The 18,106-nt window shown below is 36.8% G+C and overlaps 1 protein-coding gene across 1 annotated transcript in view; it reads right to left on the minus strand.

The window, feature by feature from the left end:
- The window catches only part of LOC130085712 (activating signal cointegrator 1 complex subunit 3-like), a 65,748-nt gene extending 48,825 nt beyond the window's left edge, over positions 1-16,923 (minus strand). Inside the window, exons 1-3 of the mRNA XM_056251626.1 lie at positions 16,817-16,923; positions 14,243-14,348; positions 6,767-6,917 (exon numbers count right to left, since the gene is read on the minus strand). Of these exons, the coding sequence (XP_056107601.1) occupies positions 6,767-6,917; positions 14,243-14,332 (241 nt within the window). The 5' untranslated portion in view covers positions 14,333-14,348; positions 16,817-16,923. The remainder of the gene's footprint in view (positions 1-6,766; positions 6,918-14,242; positions 14,349-16,816) is intronic.
- Between the last annotated feature and the right edge of the window lie 1,183 nt (positions 16,924-18,106).

Consider the following 18,106-nt stretch of genomic DNA (forward strand, 5'->3'; position numbering starts at 1 on the left):
AACCAGCGCTCCTGTATTGAGACATGCAGCGCGTTTCAGTTACGATCCTGGTTCCAGTGGCCTTAATACATTCACGGCTTTTTAAAATGTCACAAAGCGTTTTGAGATGGTTTTGAATGAAATATTGAAGTTTATAATTAGGGTATTTTGGCACACCACGCCGAGTGGCTATGCATTATTCTAAAATCTGGCTTTATTCTGGCATGTTGAATTAGAGTTTGACAAACGCGGCGGCGCGTTCATTTGGATTTATTTTTCTCATAACAGCTAAAAGAACTTACTGCGTAATTGTTGGTCATACAGATAAGATATCATCTTTTAAAACTGTAAAAGGTCTACTTTTATTCATGTAGGTAGGCTAAAGTAGGCCTACACTCACACAGGCTAACGACAAAACGTTTTCTCGCTCATGTGAGAAACAAACGTTTGGGCATTTCTCAGTGAGGAAATTAATAGCCGAGCGGTAGAACTTACGGTTCATCATCAAGATGACACGGGTTCAAATCCCGATCAAACATGGTCTACTGCAAATTTTATATTTATTAATGCAGAGAGATTTGTCTAGCTCTAAAACTCTGTTACGCCATACAGTTTTTTGGTTATATTTATAAAATAAAATTACCATGCATTTCCATTTTACACTAGGAACAATAGTATCGAACACAACGACGTTGCATCTGTACCAATCGTACGAGGCTACCAATCGTAATTTCAAAAGCAGTTCTGTAAAAAAAGTAATTTTACATATATAGCCTATATATATATTTTTTTTTTTTATTAGGCCTATTATTATTATTATTATTTTGATTCCCTACAACCTAGAGTTTTTAAAAACATGGTTTTAAGTAAAGTGTGATTTGCCAGAGGGGACGGGGATTTCCTTCTGGTCTAAACATCCCTGCTTCTGCTGAATTATTTGAATCCCCACACCCCTCCCTCCACAGTAATCAATGCTATAGGCTACTTCACCAATAGACCATATCAAATATAAAATAGAGATATGCAACAAGCACGTTTAAACAACGACAAACAATAAAATCAAAACCAGCATTTCAGTTGTTCATTAGTTCAAGTGGCCTTAATGCATGCACGGCTTTTCAAAATTTTACAAAGCGTGTTGAGATTATTTTGAATGAAATATTGAAGTTTATAATTAAGTGTTTTGGCAGACCACGCCGAGTGGCCCTATGCATTTTTCTAAAGTCGGGTTTTATTCGAACTTTTGCTAACGACAAAAACAGTTTATCTGTCGTCTCTGTCTCCGGGAACTGCGCGTCACAAAAATGAACCGAAGCCACTTCAGCTCAGTCACTATAAGAAATCGGCTCTGTCTAAAGCCTTTAAATGTCTAAATATTCTGGCTAATAAATGTTATCTGATTATGTAATCCATATGAAAACGAGAGGTACAGAGGATGTACTCAAACATGTAGCCTGTAAGCGCTTCCCAATGAGAAAATGACAAGGGTGAAAATCTCGCTCTAATTAAATGTAGCAGGCTAAATCGCCCTGAATTAAAATGTAAAAACAGATCAAATAATGTATTTGTCGAAATGTTGCGATATTGTTTCATTTAAGTTCATAATTATTCAATACATGTTATTTAATTTAGCAGCATTACCACAAAGCACCGTGGTTCGATATTTATTTGAATAAAAAAATAAAAAATAAAAAACTTAATTCACAAATTGCATGCCTGGTTGAAAGGATCCAAAGATCCATGTAGACTTTAATATTGAGTTGAACATTTTGTTCATGAAAACAAATTAACATGCGTTTTTTTCAGATTATATTTAGTTTTGCTTGGAAAAAGCTGGCCCAAACCAGTTTTATTTCATCAATTACTGAAATAATGAAATATTTAGTAATAAACTTTTATGATAGAAATATCACTAGGCTACATGTAACTAAATCATTTAATTCCTTCATTATCAACACTGTCTAGAATAGCGATTTAAGTGTGAATTGCGACTTCTCTTTGTGTTAAGTCAGCCTCAGACTCCGATAGCCTGTGGGGGGTTGGAGGGACAGTTCAGTGCTGTATCGAGCGCGCAGGACAATAGGCCTGTTAATGTTCCTCTTTCATATGGAGAGCGAGGGAGACTAAATAAACTTGTTAAAAAGAGATTCAGCGCGAGAGAGGCAAAGAAAAACGCATGTTTTAATTTAATTATGTTGCTTTGGACAATTTTCGTTTTGTAGGCCTACTGTTTTAATTGTTTAATATAGCTGTCATTTCTTTGGCAATACAAATTTAAAATGTCGCAAGAATAAGATTAGCCTAGTGTTTCTTATTTTGCATCGCAAAAGAAATAAACTCTAAACCCGATGCAACCCTGTTTTAAATTAAAAAAACTGTCCCGACACTTTATTTAAACCTTGAAATGTTCGAACTTGGTTTCAAACTTAAGTAATTTTAGTGTTCTTTTACATTACACAATAATTTAGCAGACTAAAGACGAGCTTCTTCATTTTCATTTTCTGATGCAATCGGCTGACAATCTTCCTTCATCAGTTTGTGTCCTTTGTGCAGCGGCTGCGGTTCTACTGGAATGTAGCAAATTTATGTTGTAATAATAATTAAACAAAACTCTTGACTTTAAATAAGTAAACAGTTATAAACAGTTAGCTATTTAAGCATCAAGAAGGTAAAATATAAACGCTGTTGGCCAACATCTACCACTGAGCTATCGTCTGTACGTCTGTAAATGTTTTTATTGCAATGTTTTACTTTTTCATTATTTATTCAATTTCATTTCAGTAGCCTAATTTCAGTATTGTGATTATGAATTATTTTAACTATACGTTTCACTTGTTGAATTCATCTGCTACCAGCTTTCAATCGCTCTGAATCAGTGCGGTGCGGCAGCAGATTACACATTAGAGAGAATAAACGAACACTTTTCAGAGTCTATGATTGTAGCGCCTCTTGGCGGTAAAAGGCAGAAAATACACCCCAAATTTTACCGCCGCGGTGGAACGGCTGATGTGGGCATTGTCATGGCTTGTCTCAACATTTGCGTTTGAATAGCGCGCGTCCTCCGTGGGCGTGTCAGATTAACGCGTAATGAAGTGTAATGAGCTGGGGAAAAAAAATCTGACAGCACTCTCTTTTCGTACAGATTACATAAACTGAGAATATTTGTTTTTTATATAAATTACATCATTGAAAAGAAGAGAATTCAAGCTTCATAAAGAAAAATCTCTCGTGCCTGTATGACAAGTATTTGCAGAGTTAGAGTTAATTTTTCGGACGTGTTTCAGAATGGACTGCACTGACAGAGAGAAGGCAAAACTCGCATCATGTTTATTTTTCTTTATTTGACAAAAAGCACAAAACTTTGTTTTTATTGTGAGTATACAGAAAAATAATAGACAATTAACAAGATCGATTGATGTATAACACTTATATGTACGATCAAAATCAACAGAGTATTTTAAGTCTATTTTTCTGCTATGTGAAAAAAAAACGGCAAAACGCGCGGGCGCGTTTCTGGTCCCCAGAGGGTTAACTCTACCGAACTACCCGCGAGTGCTGGATTACTCACACAGGTCAGTTTATTAGACGAATTAAACTTGTGAGGGAACGCAGCGCCGCTTCACTCGGTCTAACGTTACACTATCACACTAAACGGCATTTAAATGTGTGTTGAAAGTTATAATGTTATACGTGTTAGTTCGTTTGCTATACGAAACTAGCAGTAAGCTAGATCAACATTAGAATAACATACTGACCATATTCTAACATTTCATCATGTTGAGCTAACGTTATATAACATTGATTTGTTTTATGTACAATAGCTCACCTTTCTAATAAAGCTGTCGTGACTCGTGAAGCTCTGTCGAGTCTGAGTTAGTCGCGGACGCTAGCTCTCGGCATCTCAAAAACGCCACGCCGATATTGATCCTCATTTTAGTTCTCCTTGTTTGTCCCAAAGTCTGCTTGCCATGGTCTATGTTTGAAAGAAACAAGAACCGCGCGACGCTAAACGTTACGCACTACGCGGTTGTCCACGTCTGTCGCCATGGTTACGTCATGGCTAAGGCAGTACGAACGGAAACCGAGGATAGCGCGGATATTGCGTCATTGACAGGCGACATTTTTTTCCGGGACGGCCACTTATTTAAAACTAAAATAAAAAATCTTTGGAGACTTTTGGGATATTGTAAGTACACAACTGCAGGAAATATATATCACACCGTGCAAGTGATTTTTGGATATTTTATTACAAAATTCTTACATATTGTACCTTTAATGTGTTTACACTTGACATACTATCTGAAATATCGCGCATGCTTAAAGGGGGTTCTTGCACAGATGGACGAACGCGAAATATGCTTGGTGCTAGCTCTGCGATATATGCGAAGTTCGCCAAACATCACCATGATGTCGAGGCGGAGGAGGACGAAGAGTGCCATCACTGAGCCTGCGCATGTGCTTCAGTTACTGTGTGCGAGAGAGATCTCAGGACTGGCGGGAGCATATTGTAGCGGGCTTTAACGAGGAGCAGTGGGTCCGAAATTTTACGATGAGCAAGACAACCTTTGATATGTTGTTTAACTGACAGTGTAAACGAGGCCATAGAAAGCTGCGACAATTTAGTGCACAAAGTTTCCAACATTACACACTTCTTTTTTTTCGGTTCCAATCAATTTTAATTGGAATGTTCTTCTCTTTTACAAATTACAAGAATTGGGATGCGCCGTAGCTCTTGGTGAAGTGTGACAGAAACCCGAGGAGGTGACAGAAAGGCCAAAGTTCTTCAAGAATTTCTATGGTACGTCACACTTAATTCTTAAAAGTGAGATTCGGGAAGAAAAGAGTTTCCTTTGATTAGAGTGAACCTGTGGCCCTCCTCTTCACAGGGCTTTGTCTTATCTGATGACAAAAGACATTTGTTCCAACAGAAACCCAATCACACTGAAGTGAGCCTTTTCCACAGTGACGTTTGAAAAGGGGGTTACGGATGCCATTCTGTCTGCTGTCCACTTCACAAAGCAAAGAGATCAAAAAGAGAGAGAACATAGTTGTGGAATAGTCCTACAAGTTCAAGATTAAGCACAGTGGCAGAGAAAGGCCATTCGTGGCTATTTAACCACAGCAGAGTTACGAGGGACTTATCAAATTGAATTATCAGGACAACTGAATGCCGTTGAGGTGAAGTGTGGCTATATAATCATGAATCATTAGATGCTAAGTGAGTTGCTGACATGTGGAAAATGATCCTGACCTTAAGGTGGTTCAGTAACTCTACCACCAGTGCTGGATTTGATTAGTTCTTCATGGTATTAGGCAGAAAATGAACCACAGCAAAGTTGCTGCAAAAGAAAATCTATTTTGACAGACGGTTAACCTGAAGACATATGCTAAAATATTACTGAATTGAATATTGATATGGAGAGCTTCAGAGGGTGCTTTACACATAATCCTCTAAAGATATTTTCTGCTATATTTTATAAATCTATTGCTTTTTATATAATTAACACTCAGCCATAACCACTATGCCACAAAATGTGATGAAATGGTGGCAAAATTATCACTTAATCAATGAGGTAATAATTAGCTGCCTATTCCCTATAAATTAACTAATAATCTAACATTTTGTTTTTCACAACACAAGTATGTGATGTCTGAGTACAACAAAGGACTGTTGATGCCCATGGGCCCAGAAAAGTAAACATAATTTATTTTTGATAAAGACTTCAGCATGCATAAATCAATGTTCAGGCTGTGAGCACAATGTCTATCAATAAAATGTTGCGTTTTAGAAGAAACTGGATGTTACTATCTGACCTGGAGCAAGAGGTTTATTCAAGATGATTATTTAAAAATAAAAATAAATCAATTAAAAAATGATGTTATAAAAGGGGAATTAGACCAAAATACATTTCAAGCCAATTGCTGCCAAAAGAGAGGCAGACATCCAACAAAAATAGTGATTACTGAATCCAAGTAACATTTTAAATGTTATTTCATTAGATCTTCATTAAATGTTTGATGTCCAGGACAAATAACCCAAAATAATATATAAACTTTCTTAGAAGATAACTTATTATTCTAATATAATATGCATGCAGAGCATCACACAGAATGTTGAAATTATAATATAATTATTATTAAATTATAATTAATAATAATTAAAATATTGGTAACACTTTATTTTACAGTGTCCTTGTTACATGTAGTTTCTATAATTACTATAAAATATGCATAATTACATGCAACTAACCCTAAACCAAACCCTAATGTAGTGTAGTATAACCCTACATGTAGTATTAAGTCTCATTGAGATTAAAATCTCTTTTACAAGAGAGACCTGTAAATATTATGTATATACCTGTAAATAATATTACTCAGTACTTAAATGTATAATTGCACTGTAACAAGGACACCTTAAAATAAAGTGCAACCAAAATATTATTCATATAGAATAATGAGGAATAATAATAATTGAATTCTGATTGTCATCAGAGCAAAAATAGCTTTACATTATAAATATGACTGATTGAACCATGTCTGAAACAGTCATCAAATATTCAATATACTCACCTTTTGTGCACTGCCGTAAACAACCTAGTTATACTGCATCTACACAAGCAGCAACTGATTTGTCAGATCACAAAACTAAACACAGTACCTTCCATTACAATCAATGCGGCTCTCTGCAATGGAAGTGCCCATTCGAGTCAGTCTGTAAAGTGCAATATACTGTAGATTCCGGCTTGGATCGTGTTTTTTAATCATGCCAAAGATGTGAAATACCCACCGATGAGTTTGGCAGCCTGGAGGATGTTCTTCAGCTCGCGAGAGGCCGCCGGCTGATCTTTCTTCTCCAGATGTTGTGTGAAGAACTGAACAATCTTCTGCCATGTTAGACCATCTCGGGCAAATATCTCCTGCCGCTTCAGGCGCTTGGTCTGCAAAAAGATTGACAAAGCTTAAATTCAAACAGTACGGACATATCAATGAACACCATTTATAAAATAAAAAATTATAATAATGATACTCAGCCAGGACAATATTCAGAATATTCATGATATATGTGCAAATGGCTGGTTTTTTTATCGTTTGATTAGCTCTGCAAGCACCAACTATACAAGTGTTAATAAGACAGATGTAGTAATATATGCAGTAATACATCTCTGATGCACTCAAAAATGTTCACGGAAGCATTTTTCATGTATGATGTATGATGTACACTAACATTCAAAAGGTAAGATTTAAGATTCTGTAACAGGGTTCCCGCACACTTTTGAAAGTCAAATTTAAGGCTTTTTAAGACCTTTTTAAGACCTAAAGAAATCAAAATTAATACCGTACATTAGGGCTGTGCAATATTGACAAAAATATATCTTGATATTTTCAACGTTTTGTTGATAATAATTAGATGATATTTTACTGATTGTGTTTTTGTGCTGGTGCCATGGCTGGTTTAGGTCTGTTGTTGACAGCTGACTCACGAAGATATTCATATTTTTCATATTCTATGCAGTGGTCAGTTCACAGCAGTGACAGAAATTAATATTTTAATTAAGGGGCAATATTTGCCACCTTAAATTGATTTTTTTCAGGGGCATTTTCACCTATATATGGACATTTTTTCTAAACTTATTTAGAGTTATGCATCACCTTTAATGTCAAATACTATCATTCAAATTAAATTATACAGTAATTATACAATAATACTTAATTATATAATAATCATACAGTACCACTGTTACAGTCAAATTAAATCATTCAATCAAAATCCATCTTTGCAGTGCAGAGGTGACAGAAGCGGCATCAGAAGTGGCATTAATTTATTTACACTCCATTTACAACTGCATAAATAAAGCTATGAGATATATATTTTTAAATCAATATTCAATATTTAAATATGAAATGATTTCTAATTTTAACATTTTATTTAAAGGGTACTTTAAATATGAAACCGCAGCGGCAAATCACTGTCTTAATAAGTGAGTTAAGGGAGTCATTCATTCAACCGATTCGTTCAAACGGCTGATTCATTCGGGAAAGAAGCAAGTGATTCGTTCAAAATGCGGATTCAGTCAAGAAATCATCGCTGTCGGTTGCATTGAGACTCTGCTACGGTTTCATTTTGATATTATAGTCGGCGAAATAAAGGGAAAACAAACAATATTGACAATATTGTGTCTAAAAAGTAACTCAATGTTAACTTATTGTTAATTTAACTGTTGTATAACATAAATATCACAATTGGAATTGTGCACGGGAAAACGGCACTCTTTCTGATGTGATATTCTAATATAAGAACATAATATGATATAAATATAAGACAAAAACTAACTTGGGGACATAACAGTTACACTGCACACATCACGCAGTGAAAGCACGAGAGAAATGCGATGTCAGCTCGCAGTGCCTCGTACATTGTTAAAACAATTACAATATCATAAAAGACAATACACATCGCACACCATACGCACATAAAGAATGAACTTACAACTGAACTGACATTTACGACCTTTCTTCTCCTTCTCTCCTCTCGCGTGCAGGAGACAGTTATGCTGCCGCGACTCGCGAGTGACGCGAAATGTCACGTGAACGAGCAAATCCACAAAGATAGAATAATAAATAAATAAAAATACGTACGCTAATTAGATGGTTTTAATTTGGAAAGCTTTTAGATATGTCTAAGTCAAAGTGTCATCTAAAATTTAAGACCTTTCATAAGTAAAAATAAGACTTTATAAGACTTTTTATGGCCTTAAATTTTAAAAATCTAATTTAAGACTTTTTAAGACTTTTTAAGGATCCGCGGGAACCCTGTGTAAGATGCTTTTGAAAGATATCACCCAGGCTGCATTTATTTGATCAAAATATAGCAAAAACAGTAATACTGTGACATATTATTATAGTTTTAAAACTCTGTATTTTACTTCTTATAACTATTTTTTTTTATCTAATGGACTATGGTTGTTCCTCCGATTTAAAAAGTCAGCATTAAATAAAAATGTACACCATTTATTTGGTTATATATATTAAAATATATATATATTTGGGTAAATTTTATATTATTAGAATCCATACTATGAATCTTGATTATGTTTTTGGGCTCTACAAGAACATGTTTTCATGCTTGAATGTTCAATAAACACATTATTCTCCTCATATTCTCCATTGTTGCGGCTCCTCTCTTCCCAGTCTGTCAGTAACGCCCTGTTTACTTCCTGTCTCTATGAAGCCCCTCCTTCTGAAAGCACACTGTGCTCTGATTGGTCGGCTGGATCAGTGTGTTGTGATTGGTCAACAGCTTCAAGCATTTTTCAGATATGTCCCGCCCGTTACCATAACCACCAGTTTCAACACTCTACTAACTCACTCAACCAGGCCCCGCCCCTTTATTCTGCATATTAATTATTTAAATGAGGAACACTAGGTGCGTTTACATGGAGCATTGTATTCTAATTTACAATCGGCCCATCCCTCTGTGAGACTAGTGAATTAAAAACCATATTAATTGAGGGCATGAAACTCGGTAAAACATTAATGAAACCAGTTCTACTTCATACAGCTGAAGGGTACAGAAAAGGGTTATTTGAATAAGCGCCTCAGTTTGTGATGTGTGCTCAATAGGTCATGTCACCGGGCCAGTGAGTAAATTAACACCACACCATTGTATCAGCACTTCAGCGGCCTCTCAAACTCAGCATTATGAGTGAGCGCTCGGGAAAAACTGCACCCTTTGCTCTCCGTCCAAAACCGGCAGCAGCGCCGATAAAGAAATCTGCATTTAGAGACGAGGAAAGAAGTTACACTGAACCAAGATGGTGCCTTCAGCTTCCCCCAAAAACCCCAATAAAAGCAAAGTCAAGAGAGAAAGAGAGGGATTAAAGAGAAACTGAGCAGTCAGAGCTCATATAATACACTATGAATCACACTCTCAAGGTCGGAGAAACACGATTAAATGAAGTACAGACAGAGGACATCAGATTACAAAGAGACAAAAGCTGTTTTTAGCTATTAATTAGAGCGATATAAATCGGTAGGCTGATATTATCAGCATAAAACAGCACTTTGTAGATTTATCTGTGGCCTTAAGTCCACTTTAATCCATATATCACGGCTAATCGATTGGTTAAATTTCCTAACTTTCGCTGATTATGTGCCCAGTCTTGGACATGACTACAGGTGATTGTTTAAAAAAAACACTTTAGACATTGCTTGGGCAGATAACATCTAAACGGCTACTTCTTACTTTTTCTGAGGCTTGTTGCCATGATGCTATAGGCACCGGGATATTATTATGCATTTTTAGGGTTGTATGAATGGTTACCGAAGGGTCCAATCTTAAAAAGCACATATCTAAGTCTCTATGGCCCTGTTTACACTTGGCATTAAGATTGGTTGATCCAGTAATAAGTCATGTTACACCACCATTTTATGATTGGATTTCAAGGGTAGCATATCTTACAGTATTTTGTTTTATTTTAGTGGAGTAGCTGTATTAACCGTATTTCATATTTCTTTTGTCAGAAAGCGACCAAATCCCAACCCATTTTGGCCCCCATTTATGCCAAATTTAGACCAAAGTAGGGGTGGGCGGTGTGACCAAAAACTTATTTCACTTTATTTTTTTATACGCATTAAAAATACAAACAAAGATACAAATTGCACACAATAAAATACAAAGTGATACGTGAAATGAACTGCAGTAGGTAAAACCACTTTTGCAGCAAATTAATGCATATATGAATATTAGTTATTTTTTTCTTTTATTGTTTGAAACATTAATAACGCAGACAGTAGCAGGATTTAGGCTGCTGTCACTTTAAGGAACAAATGCACAGATCCAATATAATGACATGCATTAATCTTCTCCCAACTGTTTACTGCAATGTCACGCGAGCGTAATCGCGATATAGATAATAATCGAGAACAGTAATAATCAAAAAATAGCCATAGAAATGCACATTAATGTGCACTGTAGTACAGTACGATACTAACGATCTAATGTAGTCATATCACACAACCCTGCTGATTTTACTAGGGCTGCACAATACCTCATTAAATTATGCGATATGCGATAATGCTTAAAGTGTGTAAAGTAAACTTTAAATGATCTATTATATAACCTACATACGTGTTTCACATTCTTTTTGTGACAAGAAAACATCCGTACAACTTCTGAAAGTGAACAGCAGTGTTTTACTGTAGCATGAGAAGTGTTATTTTAACATTTAGGGGTTCAGGTTATCCTACATTAGGGTTATTTAACAACAGAAACTGAATAATCAAATGTAAAAATCAATGCTGTCAAACGATTAAAATATTTAATCGCGATTAATCGCATTAATGTCGTAGTTAACTCGCGATTAATCGCAAATTTTTATCTATTCTAAATGTCTCTTGATTTCTTTTTGTCCCATTATTTTTTTCTCATTTTAATGCTTTTATCAACATGGAAAAGTGGATCGGATTGCTTTGTGCAAATGTTTTTTATTGAAAACAACATTGACATATACTGTGTTCAATTTCACACTAACACTCTCACTTGGAGCAACTACCGTATTTTCCGCACTATACGGCGCACCGGATTATAAGGCGCACCTTCAATGAATGACCTATTTTAGAACATTTTTCATATATAGGGCGCACCGGATTATAAGGCGCATAAGATACTGCAGTCAAACGTTTGACTGGGTTTGCGTTATGCCTGTTGCGTTGCCTCTTAACAACCTTAATGTGTCATTACAAGTGCACAGCCATGTGAGTGAACACGGTGAATCTGACTGCAGTAAATGTGAAAGATATTAATAAAAATTATGTTTATTCAGCCAGCTCACATACCCGTGTTTTCTCCCTGTTTTCGGTCGAAGTCCACAGTAGTTGATTGTCGAGTTCGCACGCGCGATCATTGGTAACTAAGCAACAGTGGAGACTCAGACTGTCAGCTGTCAGCCGATAACGGTGCTGTGGTGTTCTGAGAATATCAGCTCAAATGGATAGTTCATCCGAATCAGATGTTGAACACACGGAGGAGGTTTGATCGCGCGCGCACTCGACAATCAACTAGTTTTAAGTGCGCCTTATAGTGCAGAAAATACGGTAATCTCTCACACAATGTAACACTGACCATCAATAAAAGGGTGAAAGAAATACTGACGAGGTCCTGATATTGACGAGGGGGCGGAGAATTCGCATCAGCTGTGTGTGTGTGTGTGTGTGTGTGTGTGTGTGTGTGTGTGTGTGTGCTTGGCCATCATCAGTGGTGTTTCAGACTGGACGTGCTGCGATGATGATAGCTCAGTTCACAACGACAACACACACAGATCACTTTGGTCTCGTCAATGGAACCATTTGGCAACTTTTTAAAAGTAAACTTTCCATTCAGAATCTTATTGGCGTCCATTTCGGCGTCTCGCGCTCGTCATCCACTCAAAACGTAACGTTAACCTACTATTTGGCCGCCTCGCAAACCCAAACAAGTGTGTGCGTCGTGCCTGTTGCTTTGTTTCAGGTGTTGTGCCGAATTTCGACCCCCACCAAATTATTACCCCCTAGCATTTGTAGGTTTAGGGGCGGGGTTGGGATTAGGCAATCAGGTACTGACTTCAACGAGGGGGGTAATAATTTGGCAGGGGGTCGAAATTAGGCACAACACCGGTCTAGCTAGATCCGCTTGCGCTTTGGTCGACGAAGCAACAAAACGTCCTCGCGCGGCGCAAGCCATTGAAATGAACGGGTTTCATCATAGCGCAGCGCCGCGTCCTGTTGCAAAAGCATGTGAAAAAAACTACAAAGTTTGCTAGGCCAAAAAGACCGTTAATCGCGCACTAAAAAACTTGACGACGGTAAAATGGGTTTGCGTTAACGCCGTTAATAACGCGTTTAACTGACAGCCCTAGTAAAAATAAAACACGGCTTAGTTTTCACTCTATGAATTAAATATACTGATTCTTATTAAAGCTACAAAAGTTATTCAGCCAAGAGCAGCGAGTGATTTTCTCTTTGTCTTTTGTTCATTTACATTTACATTTATTCATTTAGCTGACGCTTTTATCCAAAGCGACTTACAATTGCTATATATGTCAGAGGTCGCACGCCTCTGGAGCAACTAGGGGTTAAGTGTCTTGCTCAGGGACACATTGGTGTCTCACAGTGGATTCGAACCCGGGTCTCTCACACCAAAGGCATGTGTCTAATCCACTGCACCATCACCACCCCTCTTGCAATAACTGGGGTCATGAACTGGGGTTCATGACCCCAGTTATTGCAAGCCATATATATATTTGCGATATTTCGATATATCGTGCAGCCCTAGTTTTTACTGTATAATGATCAAATAAAGGCAGCCATGGTGAGCATTAAGAGACTTCTCTCATCAAAGTAAAAAACAATCTTACCATCCCCACACATCAATGTGTACTTACATTTACGAGTCATTAAATCATGTTTAATTTGGACTTCTCTGTGCATGCTCTTTGAGGTGGTGACCATAGACCTGCATTATATGACTGACAGACAAGAACGGTTTGACCTCAAAATATCAAAATTGAAACTACTGCGGACACAAAGACACCTACATCTTGGATGCCCTTGAGGTACGCTAAAACATATCAAAAATTAATTTCAAAGTGAACTATCCCTTTAAATCGATCAAACCACGAGGAGTTTTTATCGTGTACCAAAAGTTGTTGTTCATAAGGGGGGAAAATGCAAGAAATTGTCCGGAAAAACGGCTTGCAAACCTACATCTGCGGTCGGGAGGAGCCGAATGGGAAAATGCCCGTGTGTGCGGTGATCACTTCGTCAAAGGTGAGTTAATACAACTTAAGTGGCTGTGTTTGTGTAGCGTGTGACGTTTACGAACTTTGTAAAGTCAAAGTATGTGTGTAAGACGAGGTAGTTGCTGATATCTAGCGCCTCGATGGCAGGAAAATCTTTCAATTCAGTTGAAAAATCGCTCCTCTTCATAACGTAAGGATCACGTCCAACATATGTTTGATTTTTTGTTTATATGTTTCTCTTGTAATAGCGTGTAAAGTAGTACAGTACGGACTTTCCTCCATCTCGTCCATTGCGCTCTTCACTCCCTGCCCTCCATCATAATCACGTGACTGAAACCCAGCTATTTACACATGCATATGATCACATCAGTTGATTTCTATTTTGATGCACACACACACACACACAGATAGTTGCCATCTATTCAACTTAAATATGGCAAAATAACTAGAAATGAAGCAAGGTTTGAGTTGGATTCATGTTGTCTTACCTTCAGATCATAAAGGTCTTGAGTTGAATCGTCCTGCTTGCTGACGGTGGAGAAGGAGCGCAGGGCTCCAGTGAGCCGAGGGGGAGCCATGGTCACGCCGCAGGACCTGCTCATGCCGGACACATGATCAAAGTGAACACTTTTATTAGTATCTAAACCTAGTTAGCTTTAACAAGCTAGTTTGCTAACATACTAATTAGTTAACTTGTTAACAATAGTACGTTACACAGTATCACTTCCTGTATGAGTGCAGCAATATAAAGGTTTTGCTCTCAAATCCACTGCATGCACACGTCACCATGATGGTAACTATCCTAAAACCAACATTAACAGAAATTCTTCTAAATTAGCATAACAAAACATGAATCACTACTAAATCTCCCACTTAACATTAATCTTGCACAAAAAACAACAACATTATATTACACTTAATTTTAGCATTTACTCTCCCTTTCGAGTGCCATCGGCAAAGGATGCTGGGAAATAGACATCCCAGCCGTTTCAGTTAAACTTAAGTTCATCTAAATTAAAATAAATAATTTCATAAAACTCAAAACAATGAAACAGTCCAGTTTACTTAAAATAAATCAGTTCTGTGAACTTGAAAGAAAAAGAGAGTGCTAGATACTCATAAAAGTTAATTTGACTGAACTAATTAGTCCTACTCAAACCAATTAATTATTTTGAGCGTTAGGGTTTACACAGTGTATCATGTCCTCGGACTGGGAATTATGCATTTCGATCAATGCCTAAATGAATCTGCCGGGGTCACGTGGAACAAGTCGAAGCTCTCAGAAAATTCCCATCTTACAAGCTGTAATTACGAGCTCTACGAGCATGTACACTTATCCCACTATCCTTAAAACAGGTTTGATTGACACGGAAACAAATACAATTCAAAACTATTTTTAGCATTAGAATTGCACTAATGTCAGAATTATTAATTTTTTATCTATTTTTGCTTTATGGGTCTAAAACGTTACACAAAAAAGTTGTTTTTATATATATATATATTTATGTATACAGTACTGTTCAAAAGTCTTAGGCACTTTAGTATTTTCACCCAAAAAATGGTTTTAAGCCAGTTATTGATATATTTTGCTGTCGTGTGGCAGTAGAAAATATAATTTAATTTCCAAACATTCATTTTGCCATTAATTGTAATAATACAGGAATATTTTTTTGTATGCACAAGGAGTCTGTCAACAGCCGGTGTGATCCACACGGAGATGTATGCTATATAAGCAATTAAGAAATGTACTAAAAAAAAATTCTAGAGAGACGAGACCATGGTGTAAACGCACCTCGAGTAAGACCTTGAGTAGCTGGGTCAGGTGTGTTTAACTGAAGTCTGCAGGACGTTTGCTGTGTCTCCGTTCGCATACTATCAGTCCTAAATACTCGAAAACTAGAAATAGTGTGTCCCAAATTATAGTTTATTGAAATAAGTATTCCAAAGTTTCCTGGGTGGTCTATTTTTACCCGGTTAGAATCTGAAGTGCAGATCCGTGTACACAGTGGGTGATTCTCAATACTCAAATTGATGTCTCCTCGCTCCTGTCTTCTCCAGGCCGTGACACAAACAAACTCAGCCATCTTGAATGGCATCTCAATTCTCTAATTGCACCGCGAGGAGTGAGGAAGCTTCGCGAGGAGTCGTGACTCATGAGCGAGGATACACAGTATACTCAAGTAGCCTATGTACTTTTTCTTCACAAAAACAGTACTTTTACAGCGTAGTATTAGGCTAATTGGGACGCAGCAAGTGGCCCTCCAGGAGCAGGACTCTGGGATAGATATGCATTCATTTCAATAAGGATGCATAACACCTGACACAAAATAACAACAGATGACTGAGAGGAAAAACCTAAAAATAAAAAAAGGTGCTTTGAAATGAATGAAATAGATGGCCAAAATCCAACTTATTCTGGTTTTTAATAATAATAACCAACAAGATTATTTATTCCACTAGAGTTTGAGACACACAAAATGTCACACTACGTGTTGTCGTTTGTATATCTAACTTATTGTTTTATCAGTCAAAACTTTCCTTCTTTTTTTACATGTTTAAAACTTAACCTAAATTGTGAAATGTCCTTCTTCAAAAGTGTGCCTGTGCTATCATTCTTTACAATAAATGACACTTCGGTTTATCTAATGCAATGATATTTACATGTTGTTGAAGTGTCTCAATCCTCTCTGTGCGAGTAACTTATAACAAGACTGTCAGACACTAACGTACAAACTGACTTAGGCTAATACTGAACGTGTTATGATGCTAATATGATATTTTAACAACTACATCCTTATAGGATGTCCTTGTTTATCTAATGGTGAAAACACAGTGATTACAATAACTTCATTATGTTAGTAACTCATTAAACACGACTTCACCACCCTTTCAGGGTCTAAACAACGTGTTATTTCGGTCAATCCTGACTTGAACAGAGCTGACAGCACATGATAAATCATCTAACACAGCTAACGTCTCTTAATCGTGTTCACATCAGTGTGTTTAAAAGCCTCGGCACGACAAAATCATTGTTAGGTGATATGAAAATGAATGTGACTGACCACTAATAGTTTCAAATCTTCACAGCAGTGAAGAAGTTCAGGTGAAGTGGACTCTCTCGGCTGGACCCGTCAAACCGGCGTAGATCAGGCACGTTTAGGGAGCAGTGCATTATGGGAGTTGTAGTTTTGTAAGGTTACTACGCGCTTGCTTTCTACAGTCCAACATTAGTCAGTGGACTACAACATCCAATGTACAGACAAATCCGGAAGCAGCAAGGCAGCAATAATCAATACTTGATAAACTGATGCTTTTGTAAGTTATTGCTTATTCACAATGAGTCACAAGAAGATAATATTTATATCTAATCTGTCTGACTGTGATGAATAATAGACAAGATTTGTATTTGATAAAATACTATATAAATATGAACATACTTAGTCTTCAGTAGCCTATTTTGTACATGTTTTGTTGACCAGAATTTTACAAAATGTTGAAAATATGTATTTTTGTGGAAACCATGATACATTTTTTCAGGATACTTTGAGGCATATAAATTCAAAATTGCTGCCTTTATATGCATTTAATACATCCTCTATGAATAAATATTTTGAAAGGTAGTGTTTTCGTGGGGATAGACTTAGATTTGGGCTTACATAATTATAAGCTAATCAAATGTTTGCCATTACTTAAATTTATGAGATTTATTACTATAATTTAATTCGGCATATCATGTTTTCCCTTGCTAAACAGAGTTGTGGCAGTATACAATGGTGCAATCAGTTGGTCATATAGGCTATGACCCTTACAGAAAAAACACATGAATTTCACATGTTATCACATGTTTTCCACATGTGCCCACATGTGACCACATGTGACCACATATGCCCACATGTGACCACATATGAACAACATGTCATCACATGTGAACAATGTTTCACCACATGTGAACAACATGTCACCACATGCAGTAATGTTCGACCACATGTGAACAACATGTCACCACATGCAGTAATGTTCGACCACATGTGAACAACATGTCACCACATGTGAACTTAATGGAACACGTGGCACATGTGGAAAACATGTTATAGGTAATAATGTGGAGCTCATGTGAAATATATTTGCACGTTGTAATAGGTTTTAACATGTGAATTATGTTACCACGTCACAAATACTGTACATTTTTAGCTTCAATAGCCTTTTTCACACAAAATGCATAGAACATAAAGCTTATAATGCATGTGTATATACTAACACTTATATACACGTATAGTTTTTAATGAGTTTTTGCAATACTTTTATTTCAACACTGTTTACCATTTCTAAAGCTATATTGTAAATATATTTTA

The sequence above is a fragment of the Rhinichthys klamathensis genome, unplaced genomic scaffold (assembly GCF_029890125.1).
Source record: "Rhinichthys klamathensis goyatoka isolate OS25496 unplaced genomic scaffold, OSU_Roscu_1.1 h1tg000087l_1, whole genome shotgun sequence".
In the NCBI taxonomy this organism is placed as follows: Eukaryota; Metazoa; Chordata; class Actinopteri; order Cypriniformes; family Leuciscidae; genus Rhinichthys; species Rhinichthys klamathensis.